This window comes from Mauremys reevesii, linkage group 1, assembly GCF_016161935.1.
Source record: "Mauremys reevesii isolate NIE-2019 linkage group 1, ASM1616193v1, whole genome shotgun sequence".
Lineage (NCBI taxonomy): Eukaryota > Metazoa > Chordata > Testudines > Geoemydidae > Mauremys > Mauremys reevesii.
In genome coordinates, this window is record NC_052623.1 from 51,226,442 (window position 1) to 51,242,209 (window position 15,768).

At 42.3% G+C, this 15,768-nt stretch overlaps 1 protein-coding gene and 1 long non-coding RNA gene across 6 annotated transcripts in view; both read right to left on the minus strand.

The window, feature by feature from the left end:
• Positions 1-8,100: 8,100 nt before the first annotated feature.
• Positions 8,101-13,929, minus strand: LOC120403946. The gene is made up of 2 exons (XR_005597818.1): positions 13,347-13,929; positions 8,101-12,612 (listed from the first exon to the last, which is right to left on the minus strand). It is a non-coding gene; the product is annotated as an uncharacterized LOC120403946 (long non-coding RNA).
• A 33-nt stretch (positions 13,930-13,962) lies between these two features.
• SLC7A1 (solute carrier family 7 member 1) overlaps positions 13,963-15,768 on the minus strand; it is a 75,994-nt gene continuing 74,188 nt past the window's right edge. For all 5 annotated transcript variants that reach the window (XM_039535911.1, XM_039535923.1, XM_039535953.1 and 2 more), the window contains 2 exons: positions 15,144-15,252; positions 13,963-14,877 (listed from right to left, as the gene is read on the minus strand). In XM_039535911.1, coding sequence (XP_039391845.1) covers positions 14,768-14,877; positions 15,144-15,252 — 219 coding nt within the window. In that variant the 3' untranslated portion in view covers positions 13,963-14,767. The remainder of the gene's footprint in view (positions 14,878-15,143; positions 15,253-15,768) is intronic.

Sequence of the window (15,768 nt, forward strand, 5' to 3'; positions counted from 1 at the left end):
ATCTCTCAAAGGGCTACAGCGTGTATACTTTTCCTTCACAGCAACTATCCATAAAGACAGCTATTTAGCTACTAAAAGTGACTTTATTTTTATATTGGAAGCCGTCCAATGGAAAATGAAATAACAATTTTACAATAAAGGAACCAAAATACACGCCTGAACTTCAGTGGGCTTTGTGGATGCTCAGCAGTTCTGCTAATCAGTTTAACTTAGATGCTTAAATGTGGGTTTTACTAACTTTAGGCATCCAGGTTTGAACATTTTGGCCTAAGTTTTGAATTCAATGCACAGAATTATGGCTGTACTATAAACCTTTGTAAAACCACATTTTACAATGGAAAAGCCTTTAACTATGGAAGGATAAAATAAATCCCGCTTTTCCTCCACCTCCACTGCAAACTCAAACAGTCCAGTAGCTAAACCAGAATTACCTTCACTTCTATAGTCCACTAGGTCCCGCTTTCATTAATACGACTAAGCCACAGGGCTAGCATCTGAAATTAGGGACTGTCCACATGTTGGTGGGGGGTTCAGAAGCCAGGTTTTGGTTCAGTCCATTTCTAGGACATAGCAAGGGGAAGTTGGCAAGAGTAGTCGGATTGCTTCCAGTCATGGCACATCTCTTTAGCACCAAATTCGTGACTGGTTTATGACTAGCATTCTACTTTAGTTTTCATTTAGTTTGTAAGTACTGAGCAGGTGAAATGATCAGTGTTGGGCTCAGCGATGGGTAGGGTGGGGGCGGGGGGTGCAACATTGGTGGCACAGGGCCTGTAAGTAGCACACTTTATGTGATTATTCTTCCACTCCCTTTCCCTTATAGAGATGACTCAGCCAGGCAGGTCAATGATACTTGATTATTGCTATTACCTTTTAGATAGCAAAAGGATGTAGGTGACATATCCATAGGGAGTAATTACTCCCGGTGACCATTGCTCTATAAAAATAATTTTAAAAAAACATTGTCACAATTGCGCTATAAAAATACAACTGCAAGCTTATTTGGAGGCATGGCCTTAAGCGTATTTATTATTTCTACTGCAACAGCACCCAAAGGACCCTATCAGATTGAAGGCTCCATTGTAGTTGCTGTATAAACGCAAATTAAGCCATGGCCTCTGCTCCAAGGATGGTCCCTGGAAAGAGTTTTTAAACAGCCCATCCACCCCAACCACCTTCCAATTCCTCCCACCCAACAAGTGTCTTCCTCAGAAAGAATGAGCATGTGAAGCAGGGCCTCCTTGAGACCATAGCCAGCTGGTGGGCAGCCTCACTTACGGCTTGTCTATACTTCTGGCTAAATCAGCACGGCTCCGAGCGATGCAGTGGTGTTGATTTAGTGGGTCTGGTGAAGACAAGCTAAGTCGATGGCAGAACGCTCTCTCATTGATGTCTGTACTCCACCTCCCTGAGAGGCGAAAGGTAAGTCAGTGGGAGAGCATCTCCCGTTGACACAGTGTGGTGTAGACACTGCTGTCAGTCGACCTAAGTCCTGTCAACTTCAGTCGCGTAACTTAGGTCGACTGACAGCTTTAGTGTACACCAGCCCTTAGAGGCAAGTGATGAAAAAAAGAGCAACACATTCTTTTTTGTCTCTTTTTTCTTCACATCTGTCTGTGGGACATGAGCAGTGTTTGAATTCTTGCAACTAAGAAATCTGCATAAATCAAATCAGTAGATAAGTTCCTGCATTTCACTGAAATAATTTGCTTACAATAAATCAGCAGGTACCTAATGGTTAAGTTCATTTTTGGTGAGAAAAAAAAACAAACAAAATCAGGTATTTTTTGTCTCTGCAATGATTGCATTTGTGTCCCATGGACACACTGGGGATCCTTTTGTAAAGTTTTTCCCACGCAGTAGGAGTTCTGTAGTCTGATTTAATACGTGGTTAATGAATTACAGGAAAAGTTTGTATTATTTCTGTTATGATGTACAGATGAGTGTAATATATTCCTGATAATAAATTCATGCTCCAGCATAAATATGGATGGAAGCATGCAAACTGGTGTGTTGCTGTGTTTTCTTTATGGCTGTGTATGTGTGGCTGTGTGTGTTGGGGGGAAAATAGGTCTGGTTGATTAGGTTACATGACTGCATTTCCCATGCTATAAATTAGATTCAAATCTTAACATAAGAACGGCCGTACTGGGTCAGACCAAAGGTCCATCTAGCCCAGTATCTGTCTGCCGACAGTGGCCAGTGCCAGGTGCCCCAGATGGAGTGAACCTAACAGGCAATGATCAAGTGATCTCTCTCCTGCCATCCAGCTCCATCCTCTGACGAACAGAGGCTAGGGACACCATTCTTTACCCATCCTCGCTAATAGCCATTTATGGACTTAACCACCATGAATTTATCTTGATGACTAAATTTTGCCGAAGTCTAAATTCAGTAAATATATTTTCCTTAGTCTTGATCCTCTCCTGAAATTAGGAACTGTACAAGTGAAAGAGATGGGTGGCACTCACTCAAGAGACATGGATCCTGGGCAAGATAATGGAGCAGCTGATATGGGGCTCGAGTGACAAAGAATTAAAGGAGGGTAATGTAATTAATGCCAATCAGCATGAGTTTATGGAAAATAGAGCCTGTCAAAGTAACTTAATATCCATTTTGATGAGATTACTAGTTTGGTTGATAAAGGTAAGCATGTTGATGGAATATACTTAGATTTCTGTAAGACATTTAACACATGATATTTTAATTAAAAAACTAGAAAGATATAAAATTAAGATGGCAAACATTAAGTGGATTAAAAGATGTCTAACTGATAGATCTCACAATGTAATTGAAAACAGGGAATCATCATTGAACAGATGTGTTTCTAGTTGGATCCTGCAGGGGTCGATTCTTGGCCCTAGGTTAGTTTACATTTTTATAAATGACCTGGAAGAAAACAGTCATCACTGATAACATTTGCCGGTGACACAAACGTTGGGAGCATGGTAAATTATGAAGAGGATATGTCACTGATACCACACAATCTGGGTCACTTGGGTGCAAGGAAACAATATACATTTTAATATGGCTAAATATAAATGTATACCTCTAGGAACAAAGAATGTAGGCCATACTTACATGATGGGAGATTCTCCTGGGAAGCAGCGATGCTGAAAAAGATTGATGGATAACCAGCTGAACATGAGCTGCCAGTGCCATGCTGTGGCCAAAAGTGCTAATGCAATCCTGGGATGCATAAACAGGGGAATCTTGAGACGTACAGAGGTTATTTTACCTCTGGATTTGGCACTAGTGTGACCACTGCTGGAATACTGTCCCCAGTTCTGCTGCCCGTACATCAGGAAGGATGCTGGTAAATTGGAGAGGGTTCAGAGACGAGCCAGGAGAATGATGAAAAAATTAGAAACCATTCCTTGTAGTGATAGATTCAAGGAGCTCAACCTATTTAGCTTAACAGAATAGTTACGGGGTGACTTGATCACTGTCTGTATCTACCTATATGGGGAACAACTACTTTTCAGTCTTACAGAGAATGATCCAATGGCTGGAAGGTGATGTTAGGCTGGAAATATGTTGTATATTTTTAGCAGTGAGAGTAATTAACCATTGGAAGAACTTACACAAGGTCCTGGTGGTTTCTCCATCACTGCCAATTTTCAAATCAAGCTGGGATGTTTTTCTAAAAGTTCTGCTCTAGGAATTATTGTGGGGGTAGTTCTATGACCTCTGGAATGCAAGAGGGCAAACTAGATGATCACAGTTGTTCCATGCTGGCCTTGGTCTGTGACCCTATGAGTTAGTCAGAGCCTTACAATGACTTCTACAGGAGTTTAGACTTCCTGGGCATGTCCATTATCTAGCAGGATCAAGCTTTTAGACAATATGACATATTCCCAATGCTAATTCTTCTGTAGTTTGCTAGTGCAAAGAAGCACACGGGGAGCCTGCACCGATTGGACTCAGTCACCTCTAGTTAGGATTGCCTGACACTTATCATCATAAGAAAGACCGTTTTCGCTTATAACTTTGCTGAACAACCATTTCAGGCTGTAATTTTGCATGCCCGATTGGCTGCCTCTGGATGAAATTCTTTGAAAATGTCAGCAAAACTGCTCAGCCATTTCACAGACTGAGATTAGGGGGAAATATATTGCTTGCAAATGTTAAAAAAAAAATGCGTACAAGCTTTTCATTGAGACGCGCTAGCACCTCTGTGCTTTGAAATTTGGCAGTGGTGCGGGGGATGTGCCTTTTGCGTTCCCTGTGAAAAATCTGCCAGAATGTACCCAATTTATGTGTCTCTGTTAGAAGGCCTGGTGAGGAAGAGAGATTGGGATGACGAGGTGGGGGTGGGCAGGGATGTGGGATTGAGGGGGATGGGATAGAAGAGGGCAGGGGGAGACTGGGACAAGGACAGACAGGCTGGAGGGGCTAACAGCAGAAGGGTCTATAACCACTACAGTACAATCCCATAGCTTGGAACAGAACCAAGTGGTCCTGCACCCCTCCTCCTGTTAGCAAATACTGATGACACTCACTGGCAAAGTGCATGTCTCATCCTGCCTCTAAAGCAGCGTTTCTCAACTGCAGCCACCAAGGGCTGTTCTTGCAGCCATAGCCTCCTGGGCTCTAACTTGGGGGTAGGGAAAGGCAAAGTAGCGGCCCTGCCCCCTCCCTGGTGCTCCTGGATGCACCACCTTGGTTTTGGTTGCTGAGGCCACCAGTAGGATTTGGGTCCTACCGCTGCCCCTGCCCACTCTGGAGATACCTGGGCACAACGCTGGTGGAGCAGGCAGCAGGTAAATTTCCCAGGGGCATTGGGGCTCAGGCTTTGGGCTCTGTCCCTGGGCCCCATCCTCCAGCCACAGGGCTTTGGGCTCTGGCCACAGGGCTTCCTGCTGCCTCCATCCAGGGCTTAATTTGTCCCCAAACTTGCCAGGGCTGTGTAAGTCTGAAAAGTATCTGAAAAGTGATACTTGTACGTTTGTTAATACCACTTTTCAAAACAGATTTGCTAGCTAGTAATAAATACATTACAATGATTTGGATCAGTCTATGTGCATATTTATGGTTTTCTGAAAGCTAAGTATTTTAGGGAAAAGTGTGAGAGTGGCCACCATCAAGAGTGGGTGGCTGCACTCTGAGGCCACCAAATAATTTGTCCTGAGACCCTCTGCTCTAAAGGATGACAAGCAGGGCTCTCAATTAATCAGAGTCAACGCAAGCGATTAAACAAAACAAATAAACTAATGATTGAGCACAGTTTTGATCGCACTGTTAAACAATACTAGAATACTAATTTAAATTTATTATAAATATTTTGGATGTTTTTCTGCATTTTCAAATATATTGATTTCAATTGAAACACAGAATACAGTGCTCACTCTATATTATGTTTATTACAAATATTTGCACTATAAAAGAAATAGTATTTTTCAATTCACCTCATACACCTACTGTAGTGCAATCTCCTTATCGTGAAAGTGTAATTTACAAATGTAGATTTTTTTTTACATACCTGCACTCAAATATAAAACAATGTAAAACTTTAGAGCCTAGAAGCCCACTCAGTCCGCTTCTTGTTCAGCCAATTGCTAAGATAAACCAGTTTGTTTACATTTACGGGTGATAACGCTGCCCGTTTCTTATTTACAATGTCACCTGAAAGTGAGAACAGTCATTCTCATGGCACTGTTGTAGCAGGCATTGCAAGGTATTTACATGCCAGATATGCTAAACATTTGTATGCCCCTTGATGCTTTGACTTGTAGATTACAAATATTTGCACTGTAAAAAAAGTGCAATAAAAATAAAGTGAGCAGTGTACTCTTTGTATTCTGTGTTGTAACTGAAAGCAATAAATTTGAAAATGTAGAAAAACATCCAAAAATATTTATTATATATTTAAATTGGTATTCCTTTACTGTTTAACAATGCGCTTAAAACTGCAATTAATCACAACTATTTTTAAATCTCATGATTAATTGCAATTGTTTGTTTTAATCATTTGACAGCTTTAATGACAAGCTACTGTTGCTATCAGTTACTGATGTGGCAGGCCTGCACTGTGGAGCAAAGGCTCTAACCCTACTGCTGACCCATGGTTGTCAATATGGTTCCATATCATGGCATTTCAGGTTTTGTGGTTCGTGTTTACTTTTATAAAATTTAGACAATTACATTTACAAAAGTTACATAAAAAGACACACACCCCCTGCCTGATGCAGTGCACTTGCTGGACTATGCTCAGGGAATTGATCAGGTTTGTGCCATAAAGGAGGTTGTTGTCTGCAGGACCCCCTGCTTCTTTTGTTGCAGAAGTTAGGTCTATAGTGAATGCGGCAGGAAACTGCAAGAGAAGGGATGGTCTCACGGTTAAGGCAATTGAATAGCGGCCTGGCGAACTGGATTCTATCCCTGTCTCTGCAAGCGAGCGCCTTACACCAAGCTTAAGGAAGTGCAGCGTAGTGACTAGTGCATTGGCCTAGGAAGCAGGAAACCTGGGCTCAATGCGTAGCTTTAGCACTGATTTGTTGGGTGACCTCGCGCAAGTGATTTCACCTCCCTATGCCTCAGTTTTCCCATCTGTAAAATGGGAATGATAGTACTGCCCTTCTTTGTAAAGCACTTTGAGATTTATGGGTGGATAAGAGCTAGGAATTATTATTGTTTGTTCCTTATTTCCTGGGTAACTAACTTTTGAGCCACCTGGCTCCAGAGCCTCAAAAGTATTTAGCAGTCTAAGTCCACCCTGATGTGCCACTGACATTTTCATAGCTGTCACCTACGCCAGTCCCCTTAGGGGAACAGACATTGCCACTGGTCAGCATTTGCAAAATTGCCTGAATCCTAATTACATATATCCCACAGCTCCCGGGTAGCTGAGTCTGGCTGAAACCCCAGAGCCCCGAACCGTGTGGAGCAGCCCTAAGCGTTCCTAACACCTGCCACCTGTCAGACCCCATAGCAGGCAGGCCACCCATAGGTTGAAGGGTTGAAGGGCAGCATGGCAGCCACATGAAAATGGAGGCACAGGGATACACATGTAGGGCGAGCCACAGTGGAGTAATGAGCATGAGCAGGAGACAGAGGGTATGTCTTCACTACCCGCCGGATCGGGATAAACTAAGGTTGCATGGGCAGTCTTCATTCTGGCATTTCTTAACTTTTGAGTTCTTGACTTTACAACCTTAGCATTCTTTTAATGGAGTTATGTACTATATAGGTGAGATCAAAAAGAGAAGGTTTCTGTGGGACGCTTGAATGGTTCATGATATGACTGAAAAATGCAAAAATTGAAAGGAAATAGTAGGAAAGGAAAAAAGTGCTTATTACTGCAGTGTTCGGGGGGGCGGGGGGGTCATATAAGCATTTAGAAAAATAATACCCAGGAAAGTGCAGTACATAATTCTTGTCAAGTATCAGAGGGGTGGCCGTGTTAGTCTGGATCTGTAAAAGCAGCAAAGAGTCCGGTGGCACCTTATAGACTAACAGACGTTTTGCAGCATGAGCTTTCATGGGTGAATACCCACTTCGTCGCATGCATGTCGTGGGTATTCACCCCGAAAGCTTATGCTCCAATATGTCTGTTAGTCTGTAAGGTGCCACAGGACTCTTTGTCGCTTTTTACATAATTCTTGGCACATTATATAGAATGTCAGCCAAAGTACTCTGCAAAGGTGGGTGAGCATCAGTGGATTAGTAAACACAGGGCCAGTCCTTAGGATGGAGGCGTGTCTCACTAGAAGTACGGGGCTCTGACCAACTCACAAGAGCAGGGCCTTAGCACTGATAAAAATGGACCCACCCTAGGACAACTGTAGCCCAGAAATTTTGATTAGAAGTAATAAGAGAAATAGGAAAGTCTTTGTCAGTCTCAATTAACTGAAGATGCAGCTTCTGGATTGTTGCTAGAGCAGTTAAGAAAGGAGAATCTATTGAAGTACAGACCTGTCAGCAGTTGAGGAGAAGGATCCCAGGAGTGGGGGTAAAGGACAGAATTATACTGGGAATCAGATTAACAATAGGCTTCTGAAGGATGGATTTATACACATAAGACCATGTCTGACAGATCTGGTGAAACAAGTGGGAATATACAAATCAGACTGGAAAATAAGGATGAATCAGTAGACCTAATTGATCTGAATTTCATGAGAACAGTTTAATACTGTACAAGTTGATTTCCAAAGTAAAAAAGCACAGTCCAGGGGAGATTTATTTACAGTGTTGTCTGTTGAAAAGTGTCCGTCTGCCCATGCTGTGCTCTGGGTGAAAGTTTCACATTTTTAAAACGTAATTCTATGGTCTAAAAAGTACACGGTTTAAAAAAGAATTCATAACGAAACAAACAAAATAAACGCCACACAAGAGATAAAAACTAGATTTGCAGAGCTAGGACTAGGAGTCTAACCATTTATCACAACTGTAAGACATTCTGAAAAATCATTAGAAAAAAAATCGAACAAACCAAACAACAGAAATGTATGTACATTTTGATCAATAAAAAAAAAAATAGGTAGACCCTTCCATGGCTTCTCAGTCAGTAAAAGCAACTTCACTGAAGAAACCCCACCTGTTTACGGTAGGTTTGTAACACATAAACCAATCCAAAGTTGTGTTTCTACAATCAATTGAAGCTGAAAGGCACAATGTAAACACGTGTCTCAGCCATCCCATCATCTGGAAACACCGATGTTACTATGCCAAAGACTTGCTGTAAGTTATCAGTGGAGAAAAGATGCCATATTGATTAGAAGTTTGCATATTTTGGACTAACCTCACTTCCTGGAGCAGGAGCCAAGAGCAAATACCCTGAGGAAATCATGGCTTGGAGTTTCATAACAAGCACGTTCTTGCACCATTTGGTTTCTAGTTTGGTTATCAGACATGTTTCATATGATAAAAATCAGCTGTTAACTGACTAAACAGGAAGGATTCAGAAAACCTAGAGGCCTTTTCATGTCCCTTTTCTCCATGTCAAATGCCTGGAAATTTGTGTATGATACATTTGCGTCTGTAACATGCTCTGAACCCCATTCATCATTAATAGCCATAAATTATCTACCCCTCCCGCTGCTGAAAGAGGAGTAGTGTGAATAGGGGCAAAACTATAAAAATCGCATCAGGCATCATGGTTACAGTGATGAAATGCTGTACAGAACATGGCTTCTCATACCAGCATGTCAATAAACATTTCACTAGAAATTCCAACGATCCTGGTAAAATAGAGGCCCCTCCTTTATGCCTATGAAGTGCCTACCACCCACATCTCCCCTAACTATGCCATCCTACCATAATCAAATGCACACAAAACTAGACATTATTTGTACACAATTCTGCCTTTACATGAGTTCAGTAAGACTTGGGTAATTGTTGGGTTTGGTCCTGCTTTGAGCAGGGGGTTGGACTAGATGACCTCCTGAGGTCCCTTCCAACCCTGAGATTCTATGATTCTATGAATACAGTTAAAATACTAGAATGTGCTCTGGCTCTTCCGACAGTCCCCCAAGTCTGGTAACGCATCACCCAGCTACCCTGTCAATAGCGTGTGTGGAAGCAAGGAAAAATGATAGTGAACAGAAGGCAGTGTTAAAATAAATTCTACAGCAAGGGTGAACTGCAACCCTGCACAAAGGCCTATGCACCTCTTAAAAAAACCTAACACAAGGAGTGCCAGGTCTCTAGGGGCCTCTACTTGAGTGGGGGGCTAGAGGGGGAGGGGGGTTGAATTTCATCCAAGTGAATGATGTACCAAATCTGCGGCAGTCTCCAGGCCAGTGAAGTATGTCCTGATGTGGATTTGGAAGTTGGGAGGTGGGGAGCGGGAAATACTATGGCACTTACATGACACCCCCACTCCAGTAGCCTCAAACACAACAGAGATTTGGCTTCAACTAAGAAATGGCCATCCACTGGCATCCAATGAGTAGGAGCATGCAGTGAGTTCTAAAGAGGAAGTCATGGGGCCCCTAACACAGGTGTGGTCAGTAAACCCACATGTACAATGGAGAACAAAATGGATTTTAAAAAAAACACACTTAACACTAAGTACATTTTTGGCTAAAAAGGATTTAGAAGTTTCACTGAAACCTCCCAGTGAACATATGTCCAATAATCAAGCTCATGATCCTGAAAGTGTATCCACCTCAAGGACTCAGAAACAAATCTGCTCTTGTGCTAAAGGGGAGAGCAGCCACTCTCTTAAAATAGAAGCCTGGCTCAATATTCATTGTGAAGTGAAGGCGAGAGAGACACCAGACCTCTCTGCTAGTAAGCAGATTGGTTTGCTTGGAACGCATTCCCCGTGCATAGGCTTGGAAGGATCAGGTTTTGATTGTCTATTACTTTTGACAGATGATACTGATGAGCATTTCTAACTAGCTTTTTCAGTGTTCATGAGTGGACATTTTTGTACTAACAGGAATTTAAAAATTTTGAATCGAGGCAATATTTGTATGAACTGTAGTGACTGACTGTCCAAAATAGAACCAGAATAGTTCACATTGCTGTCTGTTAACTGAACTGACAGCAACAGAGGAGGAAGCTAGATATCTACAAGAGCAACATATCATATGATATGTTCTTAACTTTCCTTCTTTGTACATTTTTTATGGTTAGTGATGGAATTTCTTTTCACCCATTTCAGCTGAAGGGCAAATATGACAGTTGCAAATATTTGCTAATTAAAACCTAACCTTTCCAACACTAACTCTAAACAGATGGTCACTAAAACCAGAAAAACAGAGCACTGAAGCCATTTGGGACTTCAGTCTGCTAACCATCTGCAGAGTTTTAATTATGGACCCATCCCTGTTTGCACTGAAGTCAATGGGTCACATTCATCCCTGGTAGAACTTCATACATCTAAGTCACCAGGGATGAATTTAGCCAAATAAGTTAACGGAGGTTTTGTCACTGACTTCAACAGAAGCAATCAGGTTGTATATCTGCCTTTCCTTCAAAAGCTGATTGAAAACCCACCCCAGAAATTATCCGAAAATTTACTTGCGGTAGTTTTTGAAGGAAGCTGATGTTTTATTTTTCAAAATTTTTCCACTGCATTTTTTTTAATCAGTAGTTTTCAAAAGTGATTTATTTTTTAATTTGAACCAAAAAAAAAATCACACTAAGCGACTAAGATGATCAAACAATAGTGGCAAGAAAGAAATAAAAATCAACAACTCAGGATGACAAAGACTGAAAAGAGTAACAAGAAGAAATCACCATCTCAACACATACATGAGGAACTCAACAGTAATGGAAAACAGAGAGGAAAAATGAAGACAAAAACCAACAGGTTACATTTTTCATTTACCATTTTCAAAGAAAAAATATTTAAAAAAAATCTAATCAGTTTCACACATAAAAATACCTCTTTTTGAAACAGACAATTTTTTGACCTAAGTTTTCATTTGAAAAATGTTAACAGGATCTAGTCCCTTAAAAAAAAAAGGGATGCTATATTGACAAAACTGTCTTGATGTGGGGGAGTTGACACAGCCATTTTAATCCAGTAGGGACTGGCATACAAGTATTAGATAACTAAAAATAAACATCTACAGATCTCCCCAGAAGGCACCTTCCCTCAGATATGTATGAGCAAATAAGAAATGAGCAAATAAAGTTCAAATGAGATCAAATTCCTGAGGGAAGAGGCTGCCTTGAAAATTCTGACAGGCCACATTTGCCACTGCCTCTCCTCTGAAAAAAAGTGGCCAATTCTTCTTGCTTTCATTATCCCAAAGAAGGCATCATTTCTATACCCAGCTTTATATACACAGAAATGCTCTGGCAGCTATACAAAATACTCTTATAAACATAGAATAATTACTGAACTATTTACAAAAAGAAGCTCAACTAAATGCAGGCATGTTCTTCACAACAGCAAGATTACAGCAGTATTTGCATGTCTTCCCTGATACTCAGCTTGGTCTATGGTACATTTGGACATCAGAGGGGAAAAAAAGGGCTTCATATATTTAGCAAAATCAGTGTCATTATCCTAGAAAGTTTTTGGTGGAACATTGCCTTTCAACTTGTGAAAGAAAACTTTGGACATGTGTATGTAAGAGATAATTTAACTACCAGTTATAATTAAATAGGATTTTTTTTCCTCTGAACTTTCTCACAGAAAAGGAAATGAAAGAAAAACGATCTCCCACCAAAAATTTCCCTTTTCTTCTAAGTAATGCTATTTTCTGCACTTTATGTGTAATTAGCTGAGCTAAAGTAGTGGAACATGAGACCAAGCAGGTCCCAAAGAAGACAAACAATGCAAGACAAAAAAAAATAAGTTAACATTTATCAAAACATTTTTACAGCAAGCAATCTGCTACATTTAAATAGTTTTCCTTTCAAAACCCACCTTTCAGCCTGCACTCACCCCCTTCGAATATTAACGCAGTGCTAAAATTAACAACTGCTTAAAAGCTGTTGCCCAAGCTGGAGAAAAGCACTCAGCTGTTTTTGATACCACAGGAAGCACTGTTCTCTTCTGTTGGTTTTCTCTCACATCAGTACTTTTTATGAGCATGTGAAGTATACTAGGAGTGTCTCTATTTAGGATAGAAGGATGAGAACTCCATCGTGGTTCTTGACTCTGACATTCTTCCTTCCCCGCTGGCGTGGAACTCTTGGAATTTCACATGTCTGAGGAGAGAAGAGACTTGACTGGCAGTCAAGATCCACTGTACAGCTCCAAGAGCAGGACTTTGCCCTTATTTTGTACTATAAGCAGCACATAGAACAGTGTTAAAATGATCCATGTGTTACTGAAGTCCCACCAACTGCTATCACTGAAACGGCACTAGACAAATTCTGAACCTGTGGCAGATCTGCAGTGGCCTACAAAAACGGGCTATGGGTTAAATTCACTCCTGTGCAGAAAGCCAGGACAATGTCTCTACACCATTTAAGCCCTACTTAATGTAACAGGTGGAAGGATGGTCCAGTGGTTAGGTGACTAGCCTGGGTTGTGGGAGACCTGAGTTCTAGTCCATGCTGCACCTCAAATTGTCTGAACGATCTTCGGCAAGTAATTTAGGGGACAGCTACACAGTGAGCTGGGGGTTTGCTTCCCAGCTTGAGGAGCCATACCCATGGCTAGCTCTCAGTATAGCTGAAGTGGCAGGAGGTGCTAGCCGCCCGAATACAATCCCATGCAAAACCCTAGACACGTCCTTTGGCTGGCTAACCCTTGACAGCGCTGTAGCTACATTCAGGGTAGCACAGGTGTCTCTCCTGGAGCTGCTGGGAATCTCAGCCCCAACTTGGGCATAGGTTTAGTATCTGCTCTGTGCCTCTGGGGATAAGATAGGGGCATTATAGGGACCAACACATTAAAGTTTGAGAAGTGCTCAGACATTATGGTAATGGGGCCTTACCTGAGATACCTAGACAGAGCTCTGCTCAGGGTGGGAGAGAAGACTTTTGCCATAAGGAATTGTCTACTCTGGAAAAAATTTTCAGCGTAAGTGAAGGAGTGAATGTAACCTGATACAATTACACTAGTATAACTCTTGTGGGAACACACTGACTCTGGCACAGGAGTCTATTTTAGCTTACGTTGCCTGGGAAGGGGTGTAAGCACAACCAAAAATACCAGAATAAGCGTGTCCACACAGCGGGTTTAACTGCTTACACATACCAGTGTCGATCAGGCCTTTCAGCTTACCTCAGCCTTGCTGGGCAGGAGGCAGCATGCTCCATTGTGTAGAGCCGACAGGAGCTGTGAGAGTCGCAGATTTTGAGTACTGCGAGAATCTTTTGTGCGTCATTTTCTACGGGCTTCAACCTGTCGTGCCCACTGAAGTCAAAAACGAACTCTCAGGGTCAGCTTCTCTTCTAACTTTGACTGGCATAAATCAGGACTATCTCCATTGACTTTGACAGAGGGCTCTTTGGAGACACCCACGCCTAGCGCCACTGAACTACTTACACCAAAAGCAACAAAGAGTCCTGTGGCACCTTAAAGACTAACTGTTAGTCTATAAGGTGCCACAGGACTCTTTGTTGCTTTTTACAGATCCAGACTAACACAGCTCCCCCTCTGATACTTACACCAAGCAGATTTACAGCTACAGCTGGAGGCCCCTCTAGTGAGCGGTGGGGTCTGTTATTCACAGAAGCATTTGTCTGTACTAGCTGCATGAAGGAAAAGGGAATTCAGCCTAAGAGCAGCTCCCCTAAACATCACGGCAAAGCTGCATTTTAAAGTATACAAGTATCTATTCAGAAGTTAAATACAATTAAAATAATGCCACTGGATGCTTTTCTGTAAAATGTAACTCATTGCAGGCACTTTTTAACCAGATGGGAGATTATTTTTGGTGAGAGACTTTTTTTGTGATACAGCCCACATCACTTGATCCAAGGTTCTGATCTAGGAATGACATTAGCATTGCAGAGTCTGTTCCATTTAAAAACAAGTACCTGGGGAGTTAATTCACAGGACTACTGAAAGGAGGACTTTCAGGAGGCCTAGTCTCATAGCAGCATTGAAGGTTAACTGGCACACAGAGGAGCGGTTTTCTTTCCATACATTTAAAAAAAAAAAAAGAGAGAGCGAGCGAGTGCCTGCAGTCCAGGGAACAGTGTTGTTGGGAGTATGCCAGAGGCGCGGTGTTTTCCTTGTGATCCCTTTTTACAGCATCACCAAGGTAAATCGATCTTCAACTTGCAGCAAGCAAGGCTGGGAATCCCATCCTCTGCTGCACGGGTCAACAGAGGAAGTAGTTCAGGGTCCCCGAGATGAAGCTTCCTCGTCTGACGTGACGGCTGGGCTGCTCTTCAGCCAAACACGCTATCATTTGCAGCTGTCCGAGTTGAGGTCCATGTTTCTTTCTGAATCTGGCGGTGCTGAATCTGTAGCTTCCATGCTGTGCCCCATTCCATATGCAAAGTAAATGATAAAACCTGTGGGAGCAGAGGAGGGGAAACGTCAGCACTATAACCAACCGGAAGCTACTTTTCACACTCAGGGGCCGCTTCGTCTCAATAAAACGTACTGGCAGCTAATACTAATCTTGCTAACGCTTGATAGTGTAGCAATGTCCAGCATTGCAACTAAAGTCAATGAGGCTAACTAAGGACACCGAGAGGGCAGAATTTGGCCATACACATTTAAAATAAGTTTGGGTTCTCAACCTCAAATGGCTAAAAAGACACATTTTTAAACTCACCCAAGAACATCCAGACAGCAAACCGTATCCAGGTCCCTTTATCCAGCTGCATCATGAGATAAACATTCACAAAAATACTCAGAATAGGAAGTAAAGGCAAAAGAGGTACCTGAAAAGAAAGAGAAACCAGTGACGTTTGCAGATTATGATAATACACAGACATGAATGTCCCTTGTAAGCAGGAAGCTGCCAAGCCTCATCTGCCAGAGGCTCCTGGAGAAGTGATGAGTCTGTCAAAACGTAGCTCTCCATTCTCCCAAGGTGAGGACCACCATGAGCACCAGCCCCGTGTACACAGAAAGCCCTTTGGCTTGGATTTTCCCTCCAGTTGCCGCCACAAACTAATCATCTTCCTTCCAAAGCCCTTTCCACTATCCCGCTCTGATACTGTCAGCAGCAGCAGCGTCACCCTTCCCTACCTGGGAGTCAGTTTTGATTCCTCGCTCTCTTTTTCGCCTCATACCCAGGACCCCACCTAATCCTGCTCCTGCTTCCCCTACAATTCATCCCTCTCCTCTGTGGCCTCCCTCTCTACCCGCTCTCCTTGTCCCAGTCCATCCAAAAAGCTGCTGCCAAAATCATCTCCCTTCACTGCTGCTCTGGCCACATCATCCTATTTCTTGAC